Raw genomic sequence first — 24,680 nt, 5'->3', positions numbered from 1 at the left:
ACAAAAGTATTAGAGTTCGTCTCAGTCTGAATCCCTTTGCTGTCCATCTGAAACTATCACAACATTGTTAATCATCTGTAATCCAATACAAAATTCAGTTTTTTAAAAAAAGAGAGACTATTGGCACTCAAATTCAGCTTTGGTGTTAGAGGCAATTAAGTTTTGTTTGGTAATTGCTTTCCTGGGCATTTAATATGATTACCATTGTCAATGTGCCCAGGAGAGCAGTGCTTTCTACTCATCATAAAGTAACAAATATTACCAAAAAAAAATTGTGTCTCAGCCCTATTTGATATGAGTCCCCAACCCTGGCTACATCACTATGGTCAGAGATTGGGGTACACTAACTGCCCTAAACCAACCGGGGCACATGGCTGGAACTCAAGAGGGTTCACTCCTATGTAATCTCCATGACTGGAAACTTTGGAGTAGGGTTGGAGTGGGAAAGATGGAAATGTATGCCTAGAAGGCAACCAATGCATGTCTGATTTAAAATCAGCTCTCTCGATATTTTATATAAAGTAGATTGCTCATTCATTCAACAAATGCATATTAAGTCTTTGCCTTAGACAAGACTGTGTGCTTTGATCTGTGGGGCCACAAGGATGAGTAAAACTCCATCTTGACTCAAAGAACAATGATGCTACATGCTTAAGTTCTTGCCTTTTCTGCTCCCCCATTTTTCTTAGAAGCTAATGCTATTACTTCCATAAGAATAATCTTGCCTCAAAGTATCATCTATCTACATGTAGTCCTTCATACTCAATACCATACCCCAAAACATTGGCGAAGTCACTGAGAAATATTTGGTTTCAATTTAAAAAAAAAAGACTATTTTCAAGTTTCATTTAAAAATAAAATAAAGCCACATTCTAAATTTTTAGCCAGAACTGTATGAACTGTGTGCCCTAAGCAGACGAGTTTAAAAGCCAACCACCATGGATATATTCTGAAAGATTTTATTGTTTAAGAGGCCAGGTGCCAATTAGGCAGCAGATGCCATGGCCAGCAGCTCTCCCCAGAGACTCCCCTGGGCAGCAGGTGAGGCAGTCACAGCTTGTGCCTGTTTTTCTAAAGAGAAGTGTAGAACCTCCAAATTCTGGTCCACAGACCCCCTGCATGAGAATTACCTGAGGAGACTAGTTATAATAACTATTCCTCAGCCTGACCCCAGATTTCTGAATCAGAAGAGTGGAGGATCTGCAATTTATCACACCCCACAGATGCTTCTCATGCACTTAGGCCTGAGACCCCCTGATTCAAGTCTCCACAGCCTCATCCCCGGGTTTTTCAATGTGCTGTGGACAAGAGGAGAAAACTCCATTCCTAGCAAGACTGGACATTCGTTAGCAAGACAAAGCCTGCACATAGCAGCCTGGAGGTGGGGTTGAACCAAGAGGCCATCAAAGCCCCTGCCATTTGTTACTCATACCCATGAGTTCTTTCCTATGAATACTGGGAAGTCATGGGCAGTGAGCAGGGTGGCACTGGATCAGTGTCACAGCCAAGTGTCCAGGTTTGGCTCCTGGGTCTACATGCCTTCTTAAGCGACTGGAGGCTGTTGCAGGGAGGACATTGGACAGGACTGGAGGACATTGCTGCAGGGTCTGTTAAGAGCTGATGGGTCTGGACTGGGCTTCGGCATCACCCAGGCCAAGGTTTTCACTTGGCATCTATGGGAAGATTGTGTTACCAGAGGATGAGCCAAGTTTTCTTTTTTAATTGTTAATTTTTGGCTGCACTGGGTCTTCATTGCTTCACATAGTTTTCTCTAGTTGTGGCAAGCGGGGGCTGCTCTCTAGTTGCAGTACATGGGCTTGTCATTGAGGTGGCTTCTCTTGCTACAGATCACAACCTCTAGAGTTGTGGCACATAGCCTTAGTTGCCCCACGGCATGTGGAATTTTCCTGGACCGAGGATCAAACCTGTGTCCCTTGCATTGGCCAGGCAGATTCTTAACCACCAGACCACCAAGGGAGTCCATGCTTTCTTACTGAAGAAGAAATAAAAGGTTCTCTCCGTGAACTCTTGATTTCTCAATCTGCTGCAGATTTCTCGGGGAGCAGGGATTCCTCTTCTCTACCTACATGTTTCCTAGTGGCCATCCCCTCACCCCAGTCAAACAGCCTATTCCAGTGCTCAGGAGTCTCTTCTGTGTGTAAGGGCCCAGGGTGGAGAAGAGCCTGGGACTGATTTGAAACATTGCTGTAGAAGCAGATTCCATCTTCTTGCCCCTTAGTGCACAGAATCACCCAAGAAGTGACATTTATTACTGCATTCTGCTTGTGACATGTGTTTGTTGAGCAAAAACAAATTCAAGATTACGTGACATGTTTCAGTTACATTAAATGGGCCTCACAGATGTTTGTTTTGTTACAGCCGGTCTTGAGAAGGAGGGACAGGGACTGAAGCTGAGATAGAGTCTAAGGCCCTATTTTTTTCTCTATGGCTGCCATTGCAATTGGATGTCATCTAATTATCTTTATAGAGACATAGAATCCAGATGGATAACAGGCTTTGTCAATTTCTGTTGCTTAGAACAGCACCAAGTAGATCTTGTAGCTCCTGAGACCGGCTCACTGAGAAATGGTAATTGCTTCTGATGTGCGCAGCCTGGGGACTAGCAAGGAGAGGTGGCATCTCTGGCTTGAGGAGTTTGCAGGGATCCCTCTCAAAGTTGGAGTAGGACAAATGGCTGTTTCCATTTGTAAGACTGGTGAACAACCACACTTCTCTTTACTCAGAGAATCCCTAGAGTATACAGCTATAGGCTGTAGTTTGTTGACACAGGAGAGGAACTGTCCCTTACATTTCTTCTCCTGTAACCTCTATAACTGTTAGTAGCATCTCAATCCTTCCATCTTTCCAGGCCCTTTCCTCCATTCCATTTGCAGTCAAGCCCTGCTGATCCTCCTCAGCAATCAACTCCCTTCTCATCTGCATTTCCACCAGTGTGGTCCTAACTCACACTTTCAGGATCTCCTTTTCATGCAATGAAAATACTCTTATCTTTTGTTTCCCTGGGCTTCCCACATGGCATGGGGGTAAAGCATCCACCTGCCATTGCAAGAGATGCAAGAGACGTGGGTTCAATCACTGGGTCGGGAAGATCCCCTGGAGTAGGAAATGGCAACCCACTCCATTATCCTAGCCTAGAGAGCCTGGTGAGCTACAAAGTCCCCAGTCCATGGGGTCATAAAGAGTCAGACATGACTGAGCGACTAACAGTTTCACTTTCACTTTACATGTGCCAAAAGCACTGAACATCCCACTGTGGACAGAACAAAGTCCCTGCCCCCAAAGAGCTTACACTTTAGTCAAGGGAGACAGCACACAAAATAAACAAATACAGTGTGTTGATGGTGATGAGTACCATGAAGAAACATGAAATGGTGTAAAAGGGAGCAGAGTGGAGTGATGATGTGGAATTTTATTGCAAGCTGAGCAAGTCAGGGAAGACCTGAATGAAGGAGCAGGGAGGATGCCATCTAAACATCTTGGGAAAGAGCAATCCAGGTGGCGGGAGTAGCAAGTGCAAAGGCCCTGAGGCACAGAAAAATAAACCAGGGCTTTGGAGTCAAAAGGATCCATTTTAGCTTGATGCCCTGGGGCAGATATTTCATTTCTAGACACTTATTTCTTCATATAAAATTGAGAATGATAATGATATGTTCTTTCTTCTGAGCTCTTGAGAGGATTCAATAAAAACATTGTTCCTGGCATGTAACAGGCACTTGATATGCTGGTTCCCTTCTCTTCTCCCTTCCCCTCCATTCATCCTCAAAGCCTCCAGGTAATGCTGACTGTGGTATCTGTTTTATAGCTGGTGTTCAAATGTTTGCTGATATGAATTACAAGGGTACACGTAGCTAAAAATGCTTCTCTCTTATAACAGCTGTACTTCCTTTTCTACCTTCAAGGGAGGCATTAAAAATGGTGTTCACAAAACCGTTCCAGCCATGCCCCCCACATATAACTGCTGGCTTCAAAGGGTGCTGGTGATGGGCGGATAAGAGAAGATAGGATTCTCTGGACATGGGTTCTATAATTGCTCGTGAGCTCTGTGATTCTAAGAGATGCCATTTTTGGTTCCCTTTACCCTCATTAACAGCAAAACCCTGCTGAAAAGCAGCTAGTTGGTGTTGGGGCTGATCTGAGAGGAATGAAGGGTTCCATGAAGGCTCTCTCATGATTTAAGGAGAGTGTGGACTCTACTGGGATTGTCAATAGAGTGTCCAAAACTGTTTCTCTATCTTTAGCCAATTCTTCCTTATGTTTCCTCCTGCACAAGAAGCCTTCTCTGACCTGTCCCTCACACATGGCTACAGTTATTCTTAAGTGTCACAGGCACCATCGTTAGTATGGACAACCTAAGCTTAGAAATGGGATGAATTAAAAACATCTATATGAGAGTTAGATGATTTATTTTCTGTGAGGAAGCTGAGTGGTCTACCCTTTATTAGGTAAGAAAATACCATTTTGAGGTGAATGCTTTGGGGAGCCATCAAAACAAAATAAGTTCCATCATTTCTACTTCTATTTCCACATGACTATCTGCCTTTCAATTAAAATTTCTTTGTTTATTTTTAGACTAAGAGTAAGCCAGAAATTTTCACTTCTCTTATTACATTTTCTAGAAAGACTTTATACAATCACATTTTTAACCTTTTATAGATGTATTTATGATATGATTCATAGATTTACTTAATATTAATTATTCCCTCTTCACAACTCTGAAGATAACATCAAGTAGGTTTGTTTTCAGCTCGCATTTCCATGAAAGTAAAACTTTAAGGTACATGCACAGGGTAGCTTTTGCTCTTAAGAAAAATAACCAAACTAGCTAAGCACCAGAAAGCCACTCATCATAGTCTGATAAATCACGAATAATAGTCTGATAAATTATATTTCTGTATACAATTACCTGCTTTCCTCCATGCCCATGCCAGAAAGTCTGTCTTTTATATAGGATATAAGAGAGTTGTTATTATTTAAGATACTGAAGGGCCCAAGAAAAAGGAATGACAATGGTTGGAAAATAGTCAAGGAGCTAAGAATCCACGGTGATGGGCAGGGCAAAAATGGAACTCATGAAAAAAGAAATGACTTGGGGCCTCATTCACTCACAGAATCAATTGTGTCTTTATCCATAACTAACATTTCAGAGAATGCCACTTGTCTTTTAAAGCCATTCTTTCCCTGGTATTCTCATCAGCACTGAGACGGAGGGATCCTATTATGTGATCTTACTACTTAGGTACTCACAAGTAGAATTTCATCTTTAAAATTGTCAGAAGAATTTTAGTCTTATCTAGTCTTCCAAGAAAGCCATAACATGCACAATGCCAGTAACAATTATGAAACTAAATTGTCCTTATGAGAATTTTAAAAAATCAATTTTGCCAGTTTATATTCATTGTGACTCATTTCCATGTAAATGATCTGACTTTATTCTGTCTAAAAATGGGTCTGTATCTCCTTGTTTTTTGGTTGAGAAATTTGCAGTTCTTGAAAGGTAGTTAGGTTGAACTATGAAGCCATGTTGGTATGTACTGTTTGTTTTTTTTTAATTATAATTCTCTCTTTTTCTGTTTGGCAGTGTATCAGTTACAGCAAGAGGCCCCTCGTCCCAAGAGGATCATTTGTCCTGGGGAGGTCAGTACTCAGCTACTTCCAATATACCCCGTTAAATATGATGAATGGTCAGCACTGTGTTCATATTGGAGAGCCTTCAGATTTCCTGGGAGTTGATTTCTATTAATGTTTAAGTGTCATCAGATTTAACATCTAAATAATCTATATTTTGAAATCAAGTGTTATTTGAAAAATACTAACTTGTAATCAGAAGTCTTACATTTTTCACCACTGCAGAGGTAAATTAAGCATCTTTTTGTAAACTCACCAAAATGTGTATTCTGTTTCTTCTTTGCTCCTGCAGTTTTGATACTTTTATCACTTTTTTTTATTATGAAATGCTTCCAGCAGAGAAAATGCAGAGAATGATAAATATCTGGACACTCTCAACAGCCATATTTAGCAAACCTCTATGCTTTGTCATATTAAAAAAAATCCCTATGAGAAGAGTGACTGGGTTTTTATTCTTGGAGATAAGCTTAAAAATATATTGACTCATAAAAATGCTTCCTAGCCATAGAACTTTCCCTGCCCGCCTTTACTTGTCAGTTCTCTTATCATCTGGGATGCCAGCAAGATTGGAAAGGCAAGATGAAGGCTCTGTTTTCTGTTTTTATGCTGACCAGTTGCTTTAATAGCCAGACTAAAATCCTTCAAACAAAGGTCTATGGGTCCTTGCTTGTTTTTGTTAGTATGATTTTGCTTAAATACAGAGTAGCAGATTTCTTTTAAAGTGTCACATCTGCCTGATCAGGGGGAAAGATTCTTAATGCCAATGACCTTGAGATTCATCCTTGATATTAGGACTTTCTGGCAGACTGACTAGATCTGATTTTGAATCTGTCTCAAAGACTTAGGTACATATGTACCCACAACCAGAGCCAACTTACTACTGTCTCATAAATGCTTCTACGGGAAGTTTTACTTCTGTGGAAGGGCACTGAAGTTCATCGAGTAGTCTGAATTTTAATAGAGTAAACATTCTCATCCCAGGAATATCGCTTGGGAGGAGAAAATATTTGATCTGAAAGGAAAAATTCAGAATGAGGTCAGATCTTTATTTGGTGGTATGGTCTTGTCTGTCACTTACCCTGCTGACTGATGTCCCTTGGTTTTTCAATAATATCCAAATAAGAGAAGATTGGGATAAATAACAAAAATTTTTAATGAGAAGTTTTAATTAGGGTATTTTGGGTGGGTATTAAGAAACAAGTTATTAAAAATTCCTTCAATCCTACTCACACTTAATATTTTGCCATCAGAAAAAAATATAATCATGTATAGGGAGTTAGAGAACTTTAAATGTCTCTATGAAAAGAATGTTTGTGAAATTAGAATTAAACGGAAGTCTCTTCCTCTCTCAGTTGCACTGACTCTTTGTGACCCTTTGGACTGTAGCCCGTCAGGTTCCTCTGTCCATGGAATTCTCCAGGCAAGAGTACTGGAATTGGTTGCTATGCCCTCCTCCAGGAGATCTTCCTGACCCAGGGATTGAACCCTAATCTCCTGTGTCTCCTGCATTGTAGGCAGATTCTTTACCCACTGAGCCATTGGGGAAGCCCATAATCTCTTCCTAGAGTTATTAATAAAACATCTACTGGCAAAGTCTGGCACCAGAACTTGTAACCCAAGGAGATAGTAAATGTTCATTTGTTCATTTATTTTATATATATGTATTATATATAATATAGAGGGAGTCTACTCTGTTCTGACTTTCATCTAGGTGTTGGAAATACAGAAAAGAACTTGGCTGTTGCTATCTTGAGTGTTTTATTGAATGTAATTAAAGGTATATTTAAGATATTATCTGTGTATCGGGGTATAAAAGAGAGAAAGAGAGAATAGAAAGAAAGCAAGAGTCCAAGCACTTCTTGGTTTCTCAAAATCTTGGAATCATGTCCATCATCCTGTAAGCCAGGTAGAATGTTAGCAGTGGAGATGGGTGGATTCAGATTAGCTTCATGAAGCCTCTTCACAGAGTTCACTGAAACTCTTCAGATATCCAGTGGGCCGAGGGTCCACTGCCTGTCTCTTTAATGTCACACTTGCATCGGAAGGGAGTGCCCCAGAGGCCTTAGCAGAGCAGAACTGTGTGCCACAAGCCACCGCCATCTGCTGTGACTGAAGGATATGGCTCACGTGCCGCTGTTCTCTTCCTTCTCTCTTGTCTTCTAGACCAAGCTTTTCGCCTTTTGACATTTATCAATCTGATTCATTAATAAGTTATGTCTGGTGGATGCTGGATTCCTAGGTAACTTTGCCCCCAGGAATTCCATATATCGTTTCTTCCAGGAAACCTAACGCGAAATGGATGTTCATAGGCTCTATTTCCTCAGCAGGTGGCACGGAGCCCATCCAGTCAGGCAGGTGTCGGGCAATAAAGGGCCGAGTGTGCTGGAGCGACAGGTGCTGCTGAGATGAGCGCCAGCGTAGCTTCAGGGCCCTTTGTCCTTCCATGCAAATAATTCCTGCACACATTGCTCAGTCTCCCAGGACTTGGCCTCTTCCTAGTGAAGGCCCCTCTTGGATGCTGGTGAAACCATTGCTTCTGATACAGAGGATGTTTGAGCAGACAGCTCTGTGCCTTGTAGTACACCTGTGTGCTCAGGGGACGTGCCTAATGAAGACAGAAAGCCTTTCAGCTTGAGTCTGTGGCCAAAGAGACTGAAGCTTTATTAATATATTTACAGAAAGCCATAGAAGCTGTTTCTTTTGAAAAACCTTCTCCTATCAGCCACCTTGTCCCTGGCATGTCACCTCAGCCATGTTGCTCCAACATAGTCCACCTCTTTTGTTTCTCTGATGACTAATAACCTCCCAGGCTGTGGGCCTCTCTCAGATCTGGGTCCTCCCACTGAATGCGATAAATTCCACATTAGAGCACCAAGTGAGTCTGCAGTTACGAAGTCATGGAACACTGTTGTTCAAGGATACAGACATAGGCCAACATGACTGGCATGCTTGGTGGCTCTCGATGAATACTGACCACCTAGTGGACTTTGTTGGAGAACTAGCAAATTAAGGGTACAGACTGATTCAGCAGGCGAAATCCGACGAGCTTTGCAAACCCAGGAAGGGGAGCCTGGTTGCAGAGTCACTTGAACTTGTCTGCAATCCTTGTTCTACCACTTTCCAGCTACTTGAATTAGAGCCAAGCACCTACTCTCTCCAAGGGATTAAGGTTTACCCCCACAGGGCAAACAGCTACTTTGCAGGGTGTTATAAGTGGGATCTATGCGTCAAGCATCTAGAATGGTGCCTGGCACACCGTGAATACTCAGTGTTGACTCATGGCAGATTCAGAAATCTGTGAAGAGCAAGTTCTGAGAGAGTCATTAGGGACATAGTCGGAGCAAGGACAGTATTTGCTGGATGTGAAGGCAAGAAACGCAGTGATCAAGAACAAAGCAAGGTGCCTGGGTCAGGGATTAAGCCTCAAGGTAAAAAGATACTGGGGATGAGGGACAGAGTACACGCTGAACCACAGCTGATTAAGTCAGGTAGGGTTAGTTATTGAAATAACAGTCTGTGGCTTTCTTGAGATTTATTGCAGGAAATTAATATTTATTGAGCAGCCCAGCACCCTGGCCTTCTCTACTAGCATTTTCTGAGTGTTCCATGCCAGGAGATTCAAAACATCTTCCAGGATGCAAAATTTCACTTCCCCTTTCTGTCAGTTGTCAACCAGTCATCTCCTAAGCATTTATTAATTACCAAACGGGTACCTGGGTGGTCTGCCAGGAATTGTGCAGAATACTGACTCTCAGATGTGTGTCTCTAGCTGAGACCTCTCCCATGGGCTCCAAACACCTCTCTCCATCTGTCTACTTTATCTTTTCAGGTAAATATCCTACAGGGCTTCTCTAGTCTAATGTTCAAAGGAGAACTTTGAACAAGGACAAAGAACAACTTTGAACAAGAACAACTTTGTCCTTAGACCCCATTCCATTAAATGGCACCTAACTTTAGAGACCTGGATGCCTGTTTTGTCCACATTCACCCTTTTCTTGTAGCAAGCTTCGATTTTGCCCCCAAATATATTTGGCATTTGTCACTGTTCTCTGTGGCCAGGACTACCCTGAGGTTTGGCTCATCATCGTTTCTTACCTGGATTATTTTTTAAATCTATTCGTTTGGCTGCACTGGGTCTAAGCTGCGGTGTGTAGACTCTTAATTGTGGCAAGTGGGATCTAGTTCCCTGGTCAGGGATCAAACCCCAGCCCGCTGCATTGGGAGCACAGGGTCTAAGCCATTGGACCACCAGAGAAATACCTCTTACCTGGATTATTGCCACTCAGCAGCCTCCAGCTTCATATCCCTGCTTCCACTGGTGGCGCTCTTCCTGATACACAGATACACACACAAACACACACACACCATTCTCCAAACAGGAGCCCAAACCATCACTGTTAGATATAAATCCAATAGCTTCCCTTCACTCTTAAAAGGAAGACTTCTCACCCTGCCTACGGGCCCTGGTGTGGCTCCTGCCTTCCTCACAGTCCTGTCTGTACCACAATTCTCTGAGTGCACTGCCTTGCAGCCCCATTAGTTCTTGCTCCTGTCCATTAAACAGAACACAGTGCCCCTACCACAGGGCCTTTGCATTTGCCCTTTGCCTGAAATTCTTGTCCTTGAGTTTTCTACATGTCCAGATTTCAGATCAAACTTTACCTAATAACTGAGGCCCTCCTTGAACCCCCTAAAAATTAGTGCCTACAGATCTTCTCTCTCATATCACCCTGTTTGTTTTGATTATATAGTTAATACAGATCTTCTCTCTCATATCACCCTGTTTGTTTTGATTATATAGTTAATACAATCTCTAATACACTTTTGATCATATTTAACTGTTTCCTTGTTGTCTGTACACCTCTCTCAGGAGAATACAAACACCAGGGACATCACTAGTCTTAATCATGGGTACTTCCCTAGTATTGAGCCCGGAGCCAAGGAGCAGTGGGCAGTCAGTAAATATATGGTAAAATGATGAAAAAAAGAGACTGCTAACTTAAGGAATTTAGAACTCTCAGACTATTACTAATAGCATATCAGATTTACTCAATGCTGTTATTAGGGGAGTCAGTTGGACTTTTGGCTGTTGTTAAGGTTCTTACGTAAGCACGGACTAATATTTTTTCCTGGAACATTCTAAATTCCTTTCTGACCTTTCCAAAAGGCCAAAGTGTTAAGATTTACTTGTGTGACTAAAGTCAAGTCAAGTTCCTCTAGAATTACATGAAGAATACAAAATATGTAGAAATTCTTTTGTGACTGTAAATGATTTGGTGTCTTGTGTAATTCTTTTTTTGAAATTGCTGTAGTGATATGGGATTCTAAAAGGCAATTTCAAAAAAGGGAAATAAATTCATACTATCATTTCAAGTTGTTCTCCATTTTATGCAGCTTTACTCCCCCTCTCCCTTACCATAGAATAATCTATTTTGGAAAAAATATTTTAATGCAACAGTGAATTCTAGAACTGTGGTTTCTAGCATTTATGACCAGAACTAGTTTTTTTTCTTGATTATCAGAAGTTAAGCCAAATATGGAGGATAATGATCTGTCTTAAATTTTTAGCAGTAATCCCTTATTTTACCTCCTAGTGATTTGTTCACTTTTTAAATATTACCTTTTGTGCCCCTTCTCCTTTTCTGTGCATTTTCTCTAGTTTTTGGTGTTTGTAAATAGCAGTAGCCATCATGGTCAACAAAAGAGTCTGAAAGGCAGTACTTGGATGCAGTCTCAAAAACGATAGAATGATCTCTGTTCGTTTCCAAGGCAAACCATTCAATATCACAGTAATCCAAGTCTATGCCCCGACCAGTAACGCTGAAGAAGCTGAAGTTGAACGGTTCTATGAAGACCTACAAGGCCTTCTAGAACTAACACCCAAAAAAGATGTCCTTTTCATTATAGGGGACTGGAATGCAAAAGTAGGAAGTCAAGAAACACCTGGCTTAACGGGCAAATTTGGCCTTGGAGTTCAGAATGAAGCAGGGCCAAGGCTAATAGAGTTTTGCCAAGAGAACACACTAGTAATAGCAAACACCCTCTTCCAACAACACAAGAGAAGACTCTACACGTGGACATCCCCAGATGGTCAACACCGAAATCAGATTGATTATATTCTTTGCAGCCAAAGAGGGAGAAACTCTATACAGTCAGCAAAAACAAGACCGGGAGCAGACTGTGGCTCAGATCATGAACTGCTTATTGCCAAATTCAGACTTAAATTGAAGAAAGTAGGGAAAACCACTAGTCCATTCAGGTATGACCTAGATCAAATCCCTTATGAGTATACAGTAGAAGTGACAAATAAATTTACGGGACTAGATCTGATAGACAGAGTGCCTGATGAACTATGGACAGAGGTTCGTGACATTGTACAGGAGACAGGGAACAAGACAATCCCCATGGAAAAGAAATGCAAAAAAGCAAAATGGCTGTCTGAGGAGGACTTACAGATAGCTGGGAAGAGAAGCAAAGCGAAAAGCAAAGGAGAAAAGGAAAGATATTCCCATCTGAATGCAGAGTTCCAAAGAATAGCAAGGAGAGATAAGAAAACCTTCTTCAGCGATTAATGCAAAGAAATAGAGGAAAACAACAGATTGGGAAAGACTAGAGACCTCTTCAAGAAAATTAGAGATACCAAGGGAACATTTCATGCAAAGATAGGCTCGATAAAGGACAGAAATGGTATGGACCTAACAGAAGCAGAAGATATTAAGAAGAGGTGGCAAGAATACACAGAAGAACTCTACAAAAAAGATCTTCATGACCCAGATACTCACGATGGTGTGATCACCCACCTAGAGCCAGACATCCTGGAATGGGAAGTCAAGTGGGCCTTAGAAAGCATCACTACGAACAAAACTAGTGGAGGTGATGGAATTTCAGTTGAGCTAATCCTGAAAGATGATGCTGTGAAAGTGTTGCACTCAATATGCCAGCAAATTTGGAAAACTCAGCAGTGGCTACAGGACTGGAAAAGGTCAGTTTTCGTTCCAATCCCAAAGAAAGGCAATGCCAAAGAATGCTCAAACTACCACACAATTGCACTCATCTCACATGCTAGTAAAGTAATGCTCAAAATTCTCCAAGCCAGGCTTCAGCAATACGTGAACCGTGAACTTCCAGATGTTCAAGCTGGTTTTAGAAAAGGCAGAGGAACCAGAGATCAAACTGCCAATACCCGCTGGATCATCGAAAAAGCAAGAGAGTTCCAGAAATACATCTATTTCTGCTTTATTGACTATGCCAAAGCCTTTGACTGTGTGGATCACAACAAACTCTGGAAAATTCTGAAAGAGATGGGAATACCAGACCAACTGACCTGTGTCTTGAGAAACCTGTATGCAGGTCAGGAAGCAACAGTTAGAACTGGACATGGAACAACAGACTGGTTCCAAATAGGAAAAGGAGTACATCAAGGCTGTATATTGTCACCCTACTTATTTAACTTATATGCAGAGTACATCATGAGAAATGCTGGGCTGGAAGAAACACAAGCTGGAATCAAGATTGCCGGGAGAAATATCAATAACCTCAGATATGCAGATGACACCACCCTTATGGCAGAAAGTGAAGAAGAACTAAAGAGCCTCTTGATGAAAGTGAAAGAGGAGAGTGAAAAAGTTGGCTTAAAGCTCAATGTTCAGCAAACTAAGATCATGGCATCTGGTCCCATCACTTCATGGGAAATAGATGGGGAAACAGTGGAAACAGTGTCAGACTTTATTTTTTGGGGCTCCAAAATCACTGCTGATGGTGATTGCAGCCATGAAATTAAAAGACACTTACTCCTTGGAAGGAAGGTTATGGCCAACCTAGATAGCATATTTAAAAGCAGAGACATTACTTTGCCAACAAAGGTCCGTCTAGTCAAGGCTATGGTTTTTCCAGTGGTCATGTATGGATGTGAGAGTTGGACGGTGAAGAAAGCTGAGTGCCAAAGAATTGATGCTTTTGAACTGTGGTGTTGGAGAAGACTCTTGAGAGTCCCTTGGACTGCAAGGAGATCCTATCAATCCATCCTAAAGGAGATCAGTCCTGGGTGTTCATTGGAAGGACTGATGTTGAAGCTGAAACTCCAATACTTTGGCCACCTCATGCGAAGAGTTGACTCATTGGAAAAGACCCTAATGCTGGGAAAGATTGAGGGCAGGAGAAGAAGGGGGCGACAGAGGATGAGATGGTTGGATGGCATCACTGACTCGATGGACATGGGTTTGGGTAGACTCCGGGAGTTGGTGATGGACACGGAGGCCTGGCGTGCTGCGATTCATGGGGTCGCAAAGAGTCGGACACGACTGAGCGACTGAACTGAACTGAACTTTATTTGTAAAAACTGTTCTTTCAAGCCTGCAAAAGCATTTAATTTTGTCATTAAACTTTTTAAATTTTGATTCACCACACCTAGGTTTCACAGTCTCACAGTCTTGTAGCTTTAGGTATTTATCTTGTCTTGGGCATGTCTGGAAGATCTTAACCAGCCATATTTATTGGCTGTATCATTCTCAACTAACTCAGTACATTTCAAATCACAGATTTAAAATAAACTCAGAGAGGTTTTCTAATATTCTACCATCCTCCCCACTTTCTTCTTCTATTCATTGAAATTAAGTATTTTTGAGCAAATGTGCATCAGAGGGAACAAGAAAAGTCTACTGATTCAAGACATCAAGATAAGCTTTGTCTTTAATGTAATGAGATTGATTCTGTAAGCCACAAACAAAAACCAATCCCATTACCTTTTAATTGGCTTTATGTGTAGTAATCCGAAGGCTATTCCTTCCCTGGTCAGAAATATTTCTCTTTTTTTCATCCTAGACTTTCTCCACCAGTCTCTTTTTTTCCTCCTTAATATTGACACAACCTAGAATAAAGGGCTCTTGCCATCATTATTCCTTTCAGACTTTTATCTCACTCCCTAACACAGTAAGGCTTTTTGCTTGATGTGATTTTATCCTGAGCTAGACTTGCTTGGCTTGTAGACCCACTGTTGTAGAGGGGGAAAACCTTCTCTTAAAACTAATGTTTAAAAATTTTTTAGACATATGAGTTTTGTTTTCTAAAGTTATAACCAAGAGTTTCACACTTCTTTAAATAAAAAGCTTCTTTTTTATTAGCAAGTGATGCCGTCTACCAAAATACATGACCTTCCCTCCAAATTTACTCTCTTTGGAATATTTTGAACTTCTTCTAATAGGGCACAGACTTTGCACATTTGCACCTAGAAAATATTTATTCATTTCCAAGGTGATGGCGTGAGCAGAGGATAAGGGCTCTTGAGGACAAGCCACTATAGAATTTAGAGGCTCAGGAGCTCTGAGTCGAGGGGACAGATGACTAAACTGTAGAGGGCTGCCAAGGAGCATCCATGTAAAGTGGGTATGAACTGAGGCAAAAGTGGAAGGTTTTTTCTCCTAAAACAGAATAAGGAAAATAAAGGAGAGTTAACAGTGATTGATAGTTTGTAACATTTCTTAAGAAGTTACTTATTTTAGTCCTTCAGTCATGTCCAACTCTTTTGCAACCCCATGGACTGTAGCCTGCCAGGCTTCTCTGTCCATGGGATTTCCCAGGCCAGAATACTGGAGTGGATTGCCATTTCCTTCTCCAGGGGATCTTCCCGACCAAGGGATCAAACCTGCATCTGCATTACAGTCAGATTCTTCACTGCTGAGCCACTGCTGAGAAGCTACTACTAGAGATGAATTACTACATTGTGTGCATGCATGCTAAGTCACTTCATTTGTATCTGACTCTTTGCAACTGCATGAACTGTAGCCCACCAGGCTCCTCTGTCCATGGGATTCTCCAGGCAAGGATACTGGAGTGGGTTGCCACGTCCTCCTCCAGGGAATTTTCCTGACCCAGGGATTAAACGCACATCTCTAGGAGGCCCACATTGTATAGTTAGTGTTTTGTTTTTTATAAAGGAATAACTGACAGCATCATGGATTCTGTCATCTTCGCTTTGTCTGTGATAGCTGTAACCCAAGATACCATCACTCACAGATGGGGACAGGAGAGGGGTGGTCCAGACTGAGGGCGTGGTGGTTATGAGGCTTTTTTTAGGACCAACCTTACTCAACCAAACAGAGAGCAAATGCCCCCATACCAATAGCTACCTAGATGGTATGTCTGCTCTGTGACTCAGAGGTTAGGTCCATTAAAATTTCAGGTGTGGCCAGGAATGTCTGGGATAGGTACATAGCATTGGATGCACAAGTGAGATTTGAAAGACATGCTTCACATTTGACTCATCTGGTTAAACATTAACTAAGAAATAATGCTCATAAAGGCAGTTAAACTTTGCCCCGAGCAAGCCATGTTTCATAGAGTAGTGTGGTCTGGCTAACCAAACAGTGAGATGTTTGGAAAAAAAGAAAAACACATGGATGGCACCGTCTCAGACTGTACAGATTTGACTGTGGCAACTGTAAAGGATATTGCCTAATTATTTACTGCTGTCCCTCTTTCCATAGTAGTGAGTGCTAACACATATGAGTGACTTACTGTACACCGAGCGCTGGGTTAAAGAGTTTCACATACGTAATTTCTCATAACAGTGCCATGCGATTGTTATCTGTCTCATTTTACAAGAGGAAATGAGACAAAGAGCACAGGAAGGGCAGAGCCAGTCAGTCTCAGATGGTCCAAATCCAGGACTTGGCTTCTAACCCAGTGATTCTGAAAGTGTGGTCCCAAGACCAGCAGCAGCAGCAGCATCACCAGGCAACCTGTCAGAAATGCAGATTCTTCTGGCCCACCCCAGACCAACGATCTGGGTCTTAACAAACCCTGCTGGTCATCCTGATGTTCGCTCAAGTGTGAGGACCACTGCTGGAGCCATTGTTCTCACTTCCTCTACTTTCTTTTTTGTTTTAATTGAAGTATAGTTGATTTATATTGTTGTGTTAATTTCTGGTGTATAACAAAGTTTTCCATTTTACAAATATATAATATATATTCTTTTTCAAAGTCTTTTCCATTATATGTCATTAAAAGATATTGAATATAGTTCTTGTGCTATACAGTAAATCCTTGTTGTTTGTCTATTTTATATACGGTAGTGTGTCTCTGTTAATCCCCAGCTTCTAATTTATTCCTCCCTTGCTTTCCCCTTAGGTAATCATAGGTTTGTTTCTATATTGTGAGTCAGTTTCTGTTTTGTAAATAAGTTCATTTTCATCATTATTTTAGATTCCATATATAAGTAATATCATACGGTATTTCTCTTTATCTTTTTGACTTACTTCACTTAGTATTTAATATGATAATCTCTAGGTCCATCCATGTTGCTGCAATGGCATCATTTCATTCTTCTAATGGCTAAGTGCCTTCCATTTATGTATATACCATATCTTCTTTATCCATTCATCTGTCAATAGACATTTAGGTTGTTCCCATGGGTTGGCTATTGTAAATAGTGCTGCCAGAAATATTGGGGTGTGTGCATTTTTTCAAATGAGTCACTCTCTCCACTTTCTGTTTCATGCTGCTTTCCCTGTATCCTGGAATAGATAGAAGAATCAAGATACTTTCTCTCCTGATGATGTTTACTGTTTGCCCAGCACTGGACTAGACTTTTCATGAATTTCAAAGTCAGTGCCAAGTCATCCCATGGCTGCCTTTTCTTTTCTAGATGTACTTCCTCCTTGATGTTATTTTCCATTCATTAAAAATATTTTGCCTTTGCCTTTCTTCTTTGCTATGTCTAGCTTTCCCATGCCCTTGTATGTTGCAGGGGCCAAGTATGAATCTTTGTAGGGGAATGGTCAGTGCTTAATTTAACCTGGTTTTCTACATCCACCACTCTTCTCCCAAAAAGCTACTCTTCTCAGTCTTATGTTTGTATGACGAATTAACAAAAATGTTCAAACTCAGTTCTAGTCAGGTGATTTGTACTCGTGTTCATCCATATTCAGTATACATTTTTATGAACTCCAGCTCTTCTTTGCTGTTTTCCTCACCTTGTTCGGTCCAGTTCAGTCGCTCAGTTGTGTCTGACTCTTTGCAACTCCATGACTACTGGAAAAACCATAGCTTTGACTAGACGAACCTTTGTTGGCAAGGAATGTCTCTGCTTTTTAATAGGCTGTCATAGCTTTTCTTCCAAGGAGCAAGCGTCTTTGATTTCATGGCTGCAGTCACCATCTGCAGTGATTTTGGAGCCCCCCAAAATAAAGTCTCTCACTGTTTTCATTGTTTCTCCATCTATTTGCCATGAAGTAATGGGACCAGATGCCATGATCTTAGTTTTCTGAATGTTGAGCTTTAAGCCAACTTTTTCACTCTCCTCTTTCACTTTCATCAAGAGGCTCTTTAGTTCTTCTTTGCTTTCTGCCATAAGGGTGGTGTCATCTGCATATCTGAGGTTATTGACATTTCTCCTGGCAATCTTGATTCCAGCTCGTGCTTAATCCAGCCCGGCATTTTGCATGATGTACTCTGCATATAAGTTAAATAAGCAGGGTGACAGCATACAACCTTGACATACTCCTTTCCCTATTTGGAACCAGTCTGTTGTTCCATGTCCAGTTCTAACTGTTGTTTCTTGGCCTGCATACAGATTTCTCAGGAGGCAGGTCAGGTGGTCTGGTATTCCCATCTCTTTCAGAATTTTCCAGAGTTTGTTGTGATCCACACAGTCAAATGCTTTGTCAAAGGCTTACCTAGTAGATGTGCACAAATCCCAGCTAAATTTACTCTTGCTTTCAATGAACCTTTGAATTAATAAAAGTAATAAATCCATTATCATGATGTCAGGAGTACTTTGAAATATATTTCTGTTTCCCAAGTGTTAGTCACTTCACTCAGTGAATCAACTGTGTGCTCATTGAGTAGCTCTCAATTCAGAATTGTAGGCAACTCATTTATCAGTGAAAGCCAGTCTGGTGCTGATATTGTCTGGGCCCTGCCTCCTTTCCTCAGTCTACCACTCCTTTTGTTGTTCCCAGCTTGATTGGCTCCATTGATAATCAGTCATCTTTGGCTGTGTCCTCTGACAAGCCACAGTCTTCGAATTAGCTCTCAGTATACCATATCTCCCTGTCTTGTTGGCAAGAATAGCAAGCTTTGCTTTCGTGATAGTATCTCTTTCTTCTTCCTGTTTACAGGACCAGTGTCATCTCCCCATCTACTGTGGGAGGAAATTAAATATCCTTGGCACAGCCGCACAAAGTCATGTTGGTTACCATCCAGCACCTTGTGTCCTCCTAGGTAATTACAGATCGATTGTTTGATGAATTGTTCTTGTATCTCCCCGGGTATTTCTACCGCGTCTATAATTACTCTTTTTTGATTGTCCTTTTGCTCTGCTGTGATCCTCCAAGTTCCATGACTTCTCAAAGACCATGTTTAGTGATGGTGCAGCTGCTGCTGCTAAGTCACTTCAGTCGTGTCCGACTCTGTGCGACCCCATAGACGACAGCAGCAGCACCTTTCAATTCAAGGATGCAGATCAGGTCCCTTAGGGTTTCAATATTCTTTGATTGCTGAACAGTATAATTCAACAGTTTGCTGTCTTCCTTCACTATGATTTTTCAAGTTGGCATCAGTAGGCCATAGATTAAAACTTAATGATTCTTTCCTCCCTGTGCAGTAAGAGACAGCAGGATGTGAACACAAATAGATGATTTGACCACCATTAAATAAAAAGGCTGTTTGAGGCATTGGCAAATGCCCTGAGTTTTGAGCTAACTATAAGATGTCCTGAAAATGATTTTTGAGAATGGACTCCAATGTGTGTTAGTCTAGAATAGCCATTGGCAAACAATTGTCTGCCGGCTGTTTTTGTAAATCAAGTTTTATTAGAACACAGCAATGCTCATTCCTTTATGTATTATCTATGACTGCTTTTATGCTTCCATGTTGAGTCCTGGAGACAGACTGTATGGTCCTCAAAGCCTAAAATAGTTACTATCTTATTCTTGCCAGAAAGTTTCCTGACCCCTAGTCTTGTATTAGAAGTAACTTTGAAGAGTTAATACATGCAAAGCACTCAGAACAGTGACATTTATCTGTGGGAAGTATTGGTCTTTAATTTCTACTATTTCCCAAGCACTTGTATAAATGTTAGCCAGAAGAAGAGCTTTATTTCTGTAGTTTAGGATGGATTTGACCCCAAGCCATTATGAGAACCATTTTGACCTTCATGTTTAACACTTGTAAATTGGTGAAAGAAGCCCAGGCAGTTACAATAAGAAGTTGTTCTTTCACTTGCTTCCTCACGTCCACTTCTTCCCTGTCAAGAAATGGCCTGTTTAAAAAGGTGGCTCGGCGCTCCATAAGCAGGCAGTTTAAAAGGTGTGTACAATCCCTTTATTTGGGAACACCATCTGAACATGTAAATTAAGCTCACCTTCTTTAATTTCAGGCCCAAACCATTTAGGGGAAAGAGTGCTATGTCTGCAACTTACTATGAAATACACCCTCACACACACCAAATTTGGATTAGTGGATGGATACAGAGATGAATAAATAGATATACCATAAGCACATATATATAGCATTTATTATAGAATTTAAATAGTGTGTATATGGATGTTGGCTGTTAACTTTTTTCAGCATTTCTGTCTATATGAAAATTTTCATAATAAAATGTCAGAAAGAAAAAGTGTATTTGTGCAAGAATAGCAGTGTCCGGGCAAGCTCTGACCCAGGGAACAAAAACAATCTCTTGGATATGCAGCCCTGAAAGGCAGGAGTGTGGCTCAATGTCAGAGCTGCCGGAAGCACCTTAAGCTCAAGAATTTTTAACAGGAATAATTTGTCAGAAAAAGAATTTGAAAGCAAGGACAAACATGAATAAAGCACTTTCACTCTTATTTATTACCATATTGGGAATTGTTTGGGGGACATTTCAGAAGTGCTGTTTTTCAGAAGTGCTACATTAAGTAATTTTTTTAAATAATTGAGGAAAGGCTTTTAGATTTTATGGCATCATCACCATATAGCAAAATGAATACTGGACCTGAAAATTGCAGCTGGGTTTCAACCTCAAATCTGCTGCTAGCCCTGGGTAGCACTGGGAGCAGATTAACTTATCACTCCAAACCACAGCTTTCTCATCTATAAAAAGGAGGCAAAGATATTAATACATAGTCCACCTTCCTGGTAGAAGAATAAATGTAGAAGCATTCTGAAAGCCATGAGGATGTCACCAGACAATGAGTTCTCAATGAGGGCAGTATCAGGCCCAAGGTGGGGGTTAGTTCTTGAGGGGGCACATAAACATTTTTACTATTTCAGTCTATGAAGCACAGATAAACATATAGAACAGAAGCAGATATACAGTCTATCTGTAGTACTGAAATTTTGCTGGGAAGAGATGATTAGAAAAGAAAAATATGTGTAGAAAAACTTCAAAGGGAGGTTATAATACAAATAATATTGAGAATGTTTTGCCAAATAATCCTTAATTTCTACCATCTCCCAAATTATGTTCCCTTTTTCTGCAGGTAGATTAATTTTATCCATCAGTTTGAGCACATTCAACTAAATACTTGGATTGAATACTTACATTTGAATTTTTTATTTCTAGGAGGAGAGAGTTTAAAAAAATACTTTTGGGAGGAAGAATAAGACTGATGGACATTCTTTGCCTTTTCCAAAGTACATATAGTACCACTTAACCCAAATACCATTAGGCTTTGAAGGAAGGAATTTGCTAACAGGAATGAGGAATTAAATGAATGTACTAACCTGATCTTTTTTGCCTGCTAGAAATTTATCAGCAGCATTAGTTTTCCCTTGATTTAATTCAGTTCAATTGCATACTTCAAGCTCTTTGAGCCTAAGAGGTATGTGGAGAATTTAAAGAGAGTTCCAAGGAGAATAACTAAGATGAATTAAGGATTGGAAAATAGGATCTGTTGGGAAAGATTCAAAGAACAAGGATTATTTAGTGTGAGGAAGAACAGGCAATCAGGTGGCTTCTAATAGTGGAAAACTGCTCCTCAGGAGAATAGTCTCAGGTTCTTATCTGCCCTGAAGACCAAAGGAAGGGAAAGAGTACATTTGAAGCAAGAAGGGCATGAGACTAGATATCAAGATAAAATATCTGTCCATGATGGGATCCTAGACTCTGACTCACCTTTATGGTATTTTTTAAAATAAAGTGCCTGTCTGTAGGAAGTTATCAGGAGGAGAAACAAGTAAACCCTTTACATTTGATTTTTCTGCCCTGGTCGGGGGCTGGCCAGCCAACCTGGCCAGTGTGGCCTCCATGGTATTCGGCTTGATGGGAGGAAAGTTATTATTCCTGGAGCTGTGGCTTCAGGATGGCAGAATATGAGTACCAAGCCCCAGGTAAGAGAGCAGAGTTAAAGCAATACACTCAGTTGCATTGTCCATACAAGCAGGGCTGAAAGGGGGTGTTGGGAGCCCACACGTAGAGCCAGGGGGAATCAGTGTCAGAGAAGAAGCAGCAAGAAAGAGTGGGTCAAAGTGAGCTGCTGGGAGGATGATCTGGGGTAGCTAGAAGAGAGAAATGGCCATGGCTAGGCTTTGGGGGCTCTTCGAAGGCTACTGTGAGAGTGGATCAAAATCCATGTAGAAGTCCTAGGAAGGTGTTAATTCTTTCCATGTTTGGGAACATCATTGGGAAAGTCATTGTTTCCCATCCTATGTGTATATCAGAATTTCCTGTGGAGCTTTGTAAATCTCACAGCCACCTTGGCTCCAGCCCTTGAGACTGGGATTTAATGGGAATATCACTTAGGATTCTGTTGTAAGCACCAGAATCAAATCTGGCTAAATTTAGAGGGGGAAAAGTAGGAGGGGTGGTGAAGAAAATGATTAGAAAGATATGAAGAAATTCCCTGAATGGAAAAAAGAGCTAAACAAGGGGCTTTGGGAAGGATCTGTGAATCAGGACATCTTCAGGGACCCAGGAAATAGGATGGATGCACCTCTGGGCAGTGAAGTGTATAGTTGGGGCCCAAGCTCCAGGATATGACAGCCTCCTTTTATATCCTTCTTCTCTGTATTTCAGTTTGCCCTTTGGAAATGGGTGTGATGGATTTTACCTATGGGGTAGTCATGAGCATTAAATGGGTTAATATACATGAAGAAAGTGCTTAGAGCAATTCTTGGCACATAGTGAGTTCTTATGGCCTATTAGCAATTATTTTTGTTGTAGCTGTTAGGCTCTGCCATTCATGTGAATCAACTCTAACCATTTCTCTTAATAGTTTCTCCTCAACTTGCAAGTTCCAAGCTCAGAGCATCTGAACAACTTATGTTGGTTTACACATTCACCCCTTGGCCTAAGAATGTGCAGGAACTTAATTAGCAGAATCTGACAACAAGTCATGGTTGTTGCCTGTGGGCTTCATTCTTTACTCTTTGGAGATTCAGAAAACTGGGAGGAGAGCACATTTTGTCCTATGGTGTAGAAGCATAAAGGACCAAGGTGTGAGCCATCAGTAATGCCTATGTTGCCATGAAGACCCCTTTTAAAATTTCAGTGAGTCCAGAAAGGGAATGTAGGCCATTAGCAGAGCTGTCTTTCAAATAATATATTACTTTGATGGAAGCTGAACTGTATATAAGATAGGCTGTTTGTTGCTAGGACAACAGAGGTGAGAAGACAGGAGCTCTTTCCCCAAGGAGCTCACATCTAGAGATTGCAAAGGCCAACAATATCAGCCCTAATAAGATCATGGGCCTAACTCAGGCCTTTATAAAATTTATAGAGAGGCTAGGAAACCATACCTAAACTGGTGTGAGTTAGCTAGGAAAGATTTTCCCAAGATGGCAGCATCTTACCTCTTATTATTAAGATCAGTGCCAGGTTAAGGTATAGACAGGTTAACGAACAAGTATTAGAATTCCAGGCAGAGGAAACAGCCCAACCAAAGAAAGGCCAAAGTCTATGAACAACCAAGGTGTGAAACTACAAGGCATTCTATATTAGGAACTTAAAGAATTGGGGGATGAGGATATGGTGGAGCAAGAGTGTGTGTGCAAAGAACTGTTGAGTGAAAAAAAATCCCCAACCTAAAAGTTGAGAATTATGTTTTATTCAGCAGACAGACTGAGGACTTAAGTCCAGGAGACAGCCTCTCAGATAGCTCTAGGGACTGTTGTAAAGAAGTAAGGGAGGAGCCAGGATATGTAGGAGTTTGGGCAAAAAAAAAAAAAAAAAATGCTGAGAGTTGGAACATCAAAAGATTAAAGAAAAACCAGACATCTCAAGTTAATGAAGCTAGCACTTTCCTGTGTATGGGAAGATGCAAGAGTCTGGGCTCAATGCAATATTTCCTTTGAGATGCACCTTAACTACCTAGGGCCAGTATCCTGTTTTTTCCATCCTGAATCTGTTCAGATTGTACCATAGTGGGAGTGGATACAGTGGTTGATGACTTGATGGCCATAACATCCTCTGTTTACTGATGTGGCAGGTGACATTCTTTGTTCACAGGACATATTCTAGATACACAAGCAAGACCGTGTTAGGAAGATTCTGCATACTATTCATTTATTCATTCAATAAATATTTATTGAGCAACTACTGTATATCAGCTCTTTTATAGACTCTAGAACAGCAGTAACTAGCAAAGCACAAAAATCTCTGCCCTGGTGTAGTTTCTATGTGAATGGGAGAGATTGGCAAAAAGCACACAAGTAAAATATATAGTATCTCAGGTGATGATAAATGCAGTGGAAAAAAAATGAACCAGAGCAGAGATATATGGGTTATGCCAAAGAGAGGAGTTTCCACTTTTAAGTAGAATAGTCTGGGAGACCCCACTAAGTTGTGTGGTTTTGACCACGTGGCAGTGGAGAGCCAGTGAAGACTTTGCAGTAACATGTGAAAGATAAATTGGAGGATGATTAAAGTATGGACAAGAAGACCTGTAAAAAGAAAATTTCAGCAGTCCAGGTGGATAGATAGTACAGTGAACATGGGGAGAAAGCAGGAGCATTTCTAGAGCAATTAAAAAACTATATCCAATGGACAGGACTTAATGACTTTGGGGTTGGGAAGGAGGAAGGAGGGGAAGTTTTGTTTCCAACCCAGGATTCAGGGC

The 24,680-nt window shown here is 41.0% G+C and overlaps 1 protein-coding gene across 2 annotated transcripts in view; it reads left to right on the top strand.

The window, feature by feature from the left end:
* CHN2 (chimerin 2) overlaps positions 1-24,680 on the top strand; it is a 331,489-nt gene that overhangs the window by 164,252 nt on the left and 142,557 nt on the right. For both annotated transcript variants that reach the window (XM_081534849.1, XM_081534848.1), the window contains exon 3: positions 5,600-5,655. In XM_081534849.1, the coding sequence (XP_081390975.1) occupies positions 5,600-5,655 (56 nt within the window). The remainder of the gene's footprint in view (positions 1-5,599; positions 5,656-24,680) is intronic.

Source organism: Giraffa tippelskirchi, chromosome 10 (genome assembly GCF_054371585.1).
Source record: "Giraffa tippelskirchi isolate mGirTip1 chromosome 10, T2T-mGirTip1v1.2.pri, whole genome shotgun sequence".
In the NCBI taxonomy this organism is placed as follows: Eukaryota; Metazoa; Chordata; class Mammalia; order Artiodactyla; family Giraffidae; genus Giraffa; species Giraffa tippelskirchi.
The sequence above is the reverse complement of the archived record's forward strand: the minus strand, read 5'-3'. Positions and strand labels throughout refer to the sequence as shown.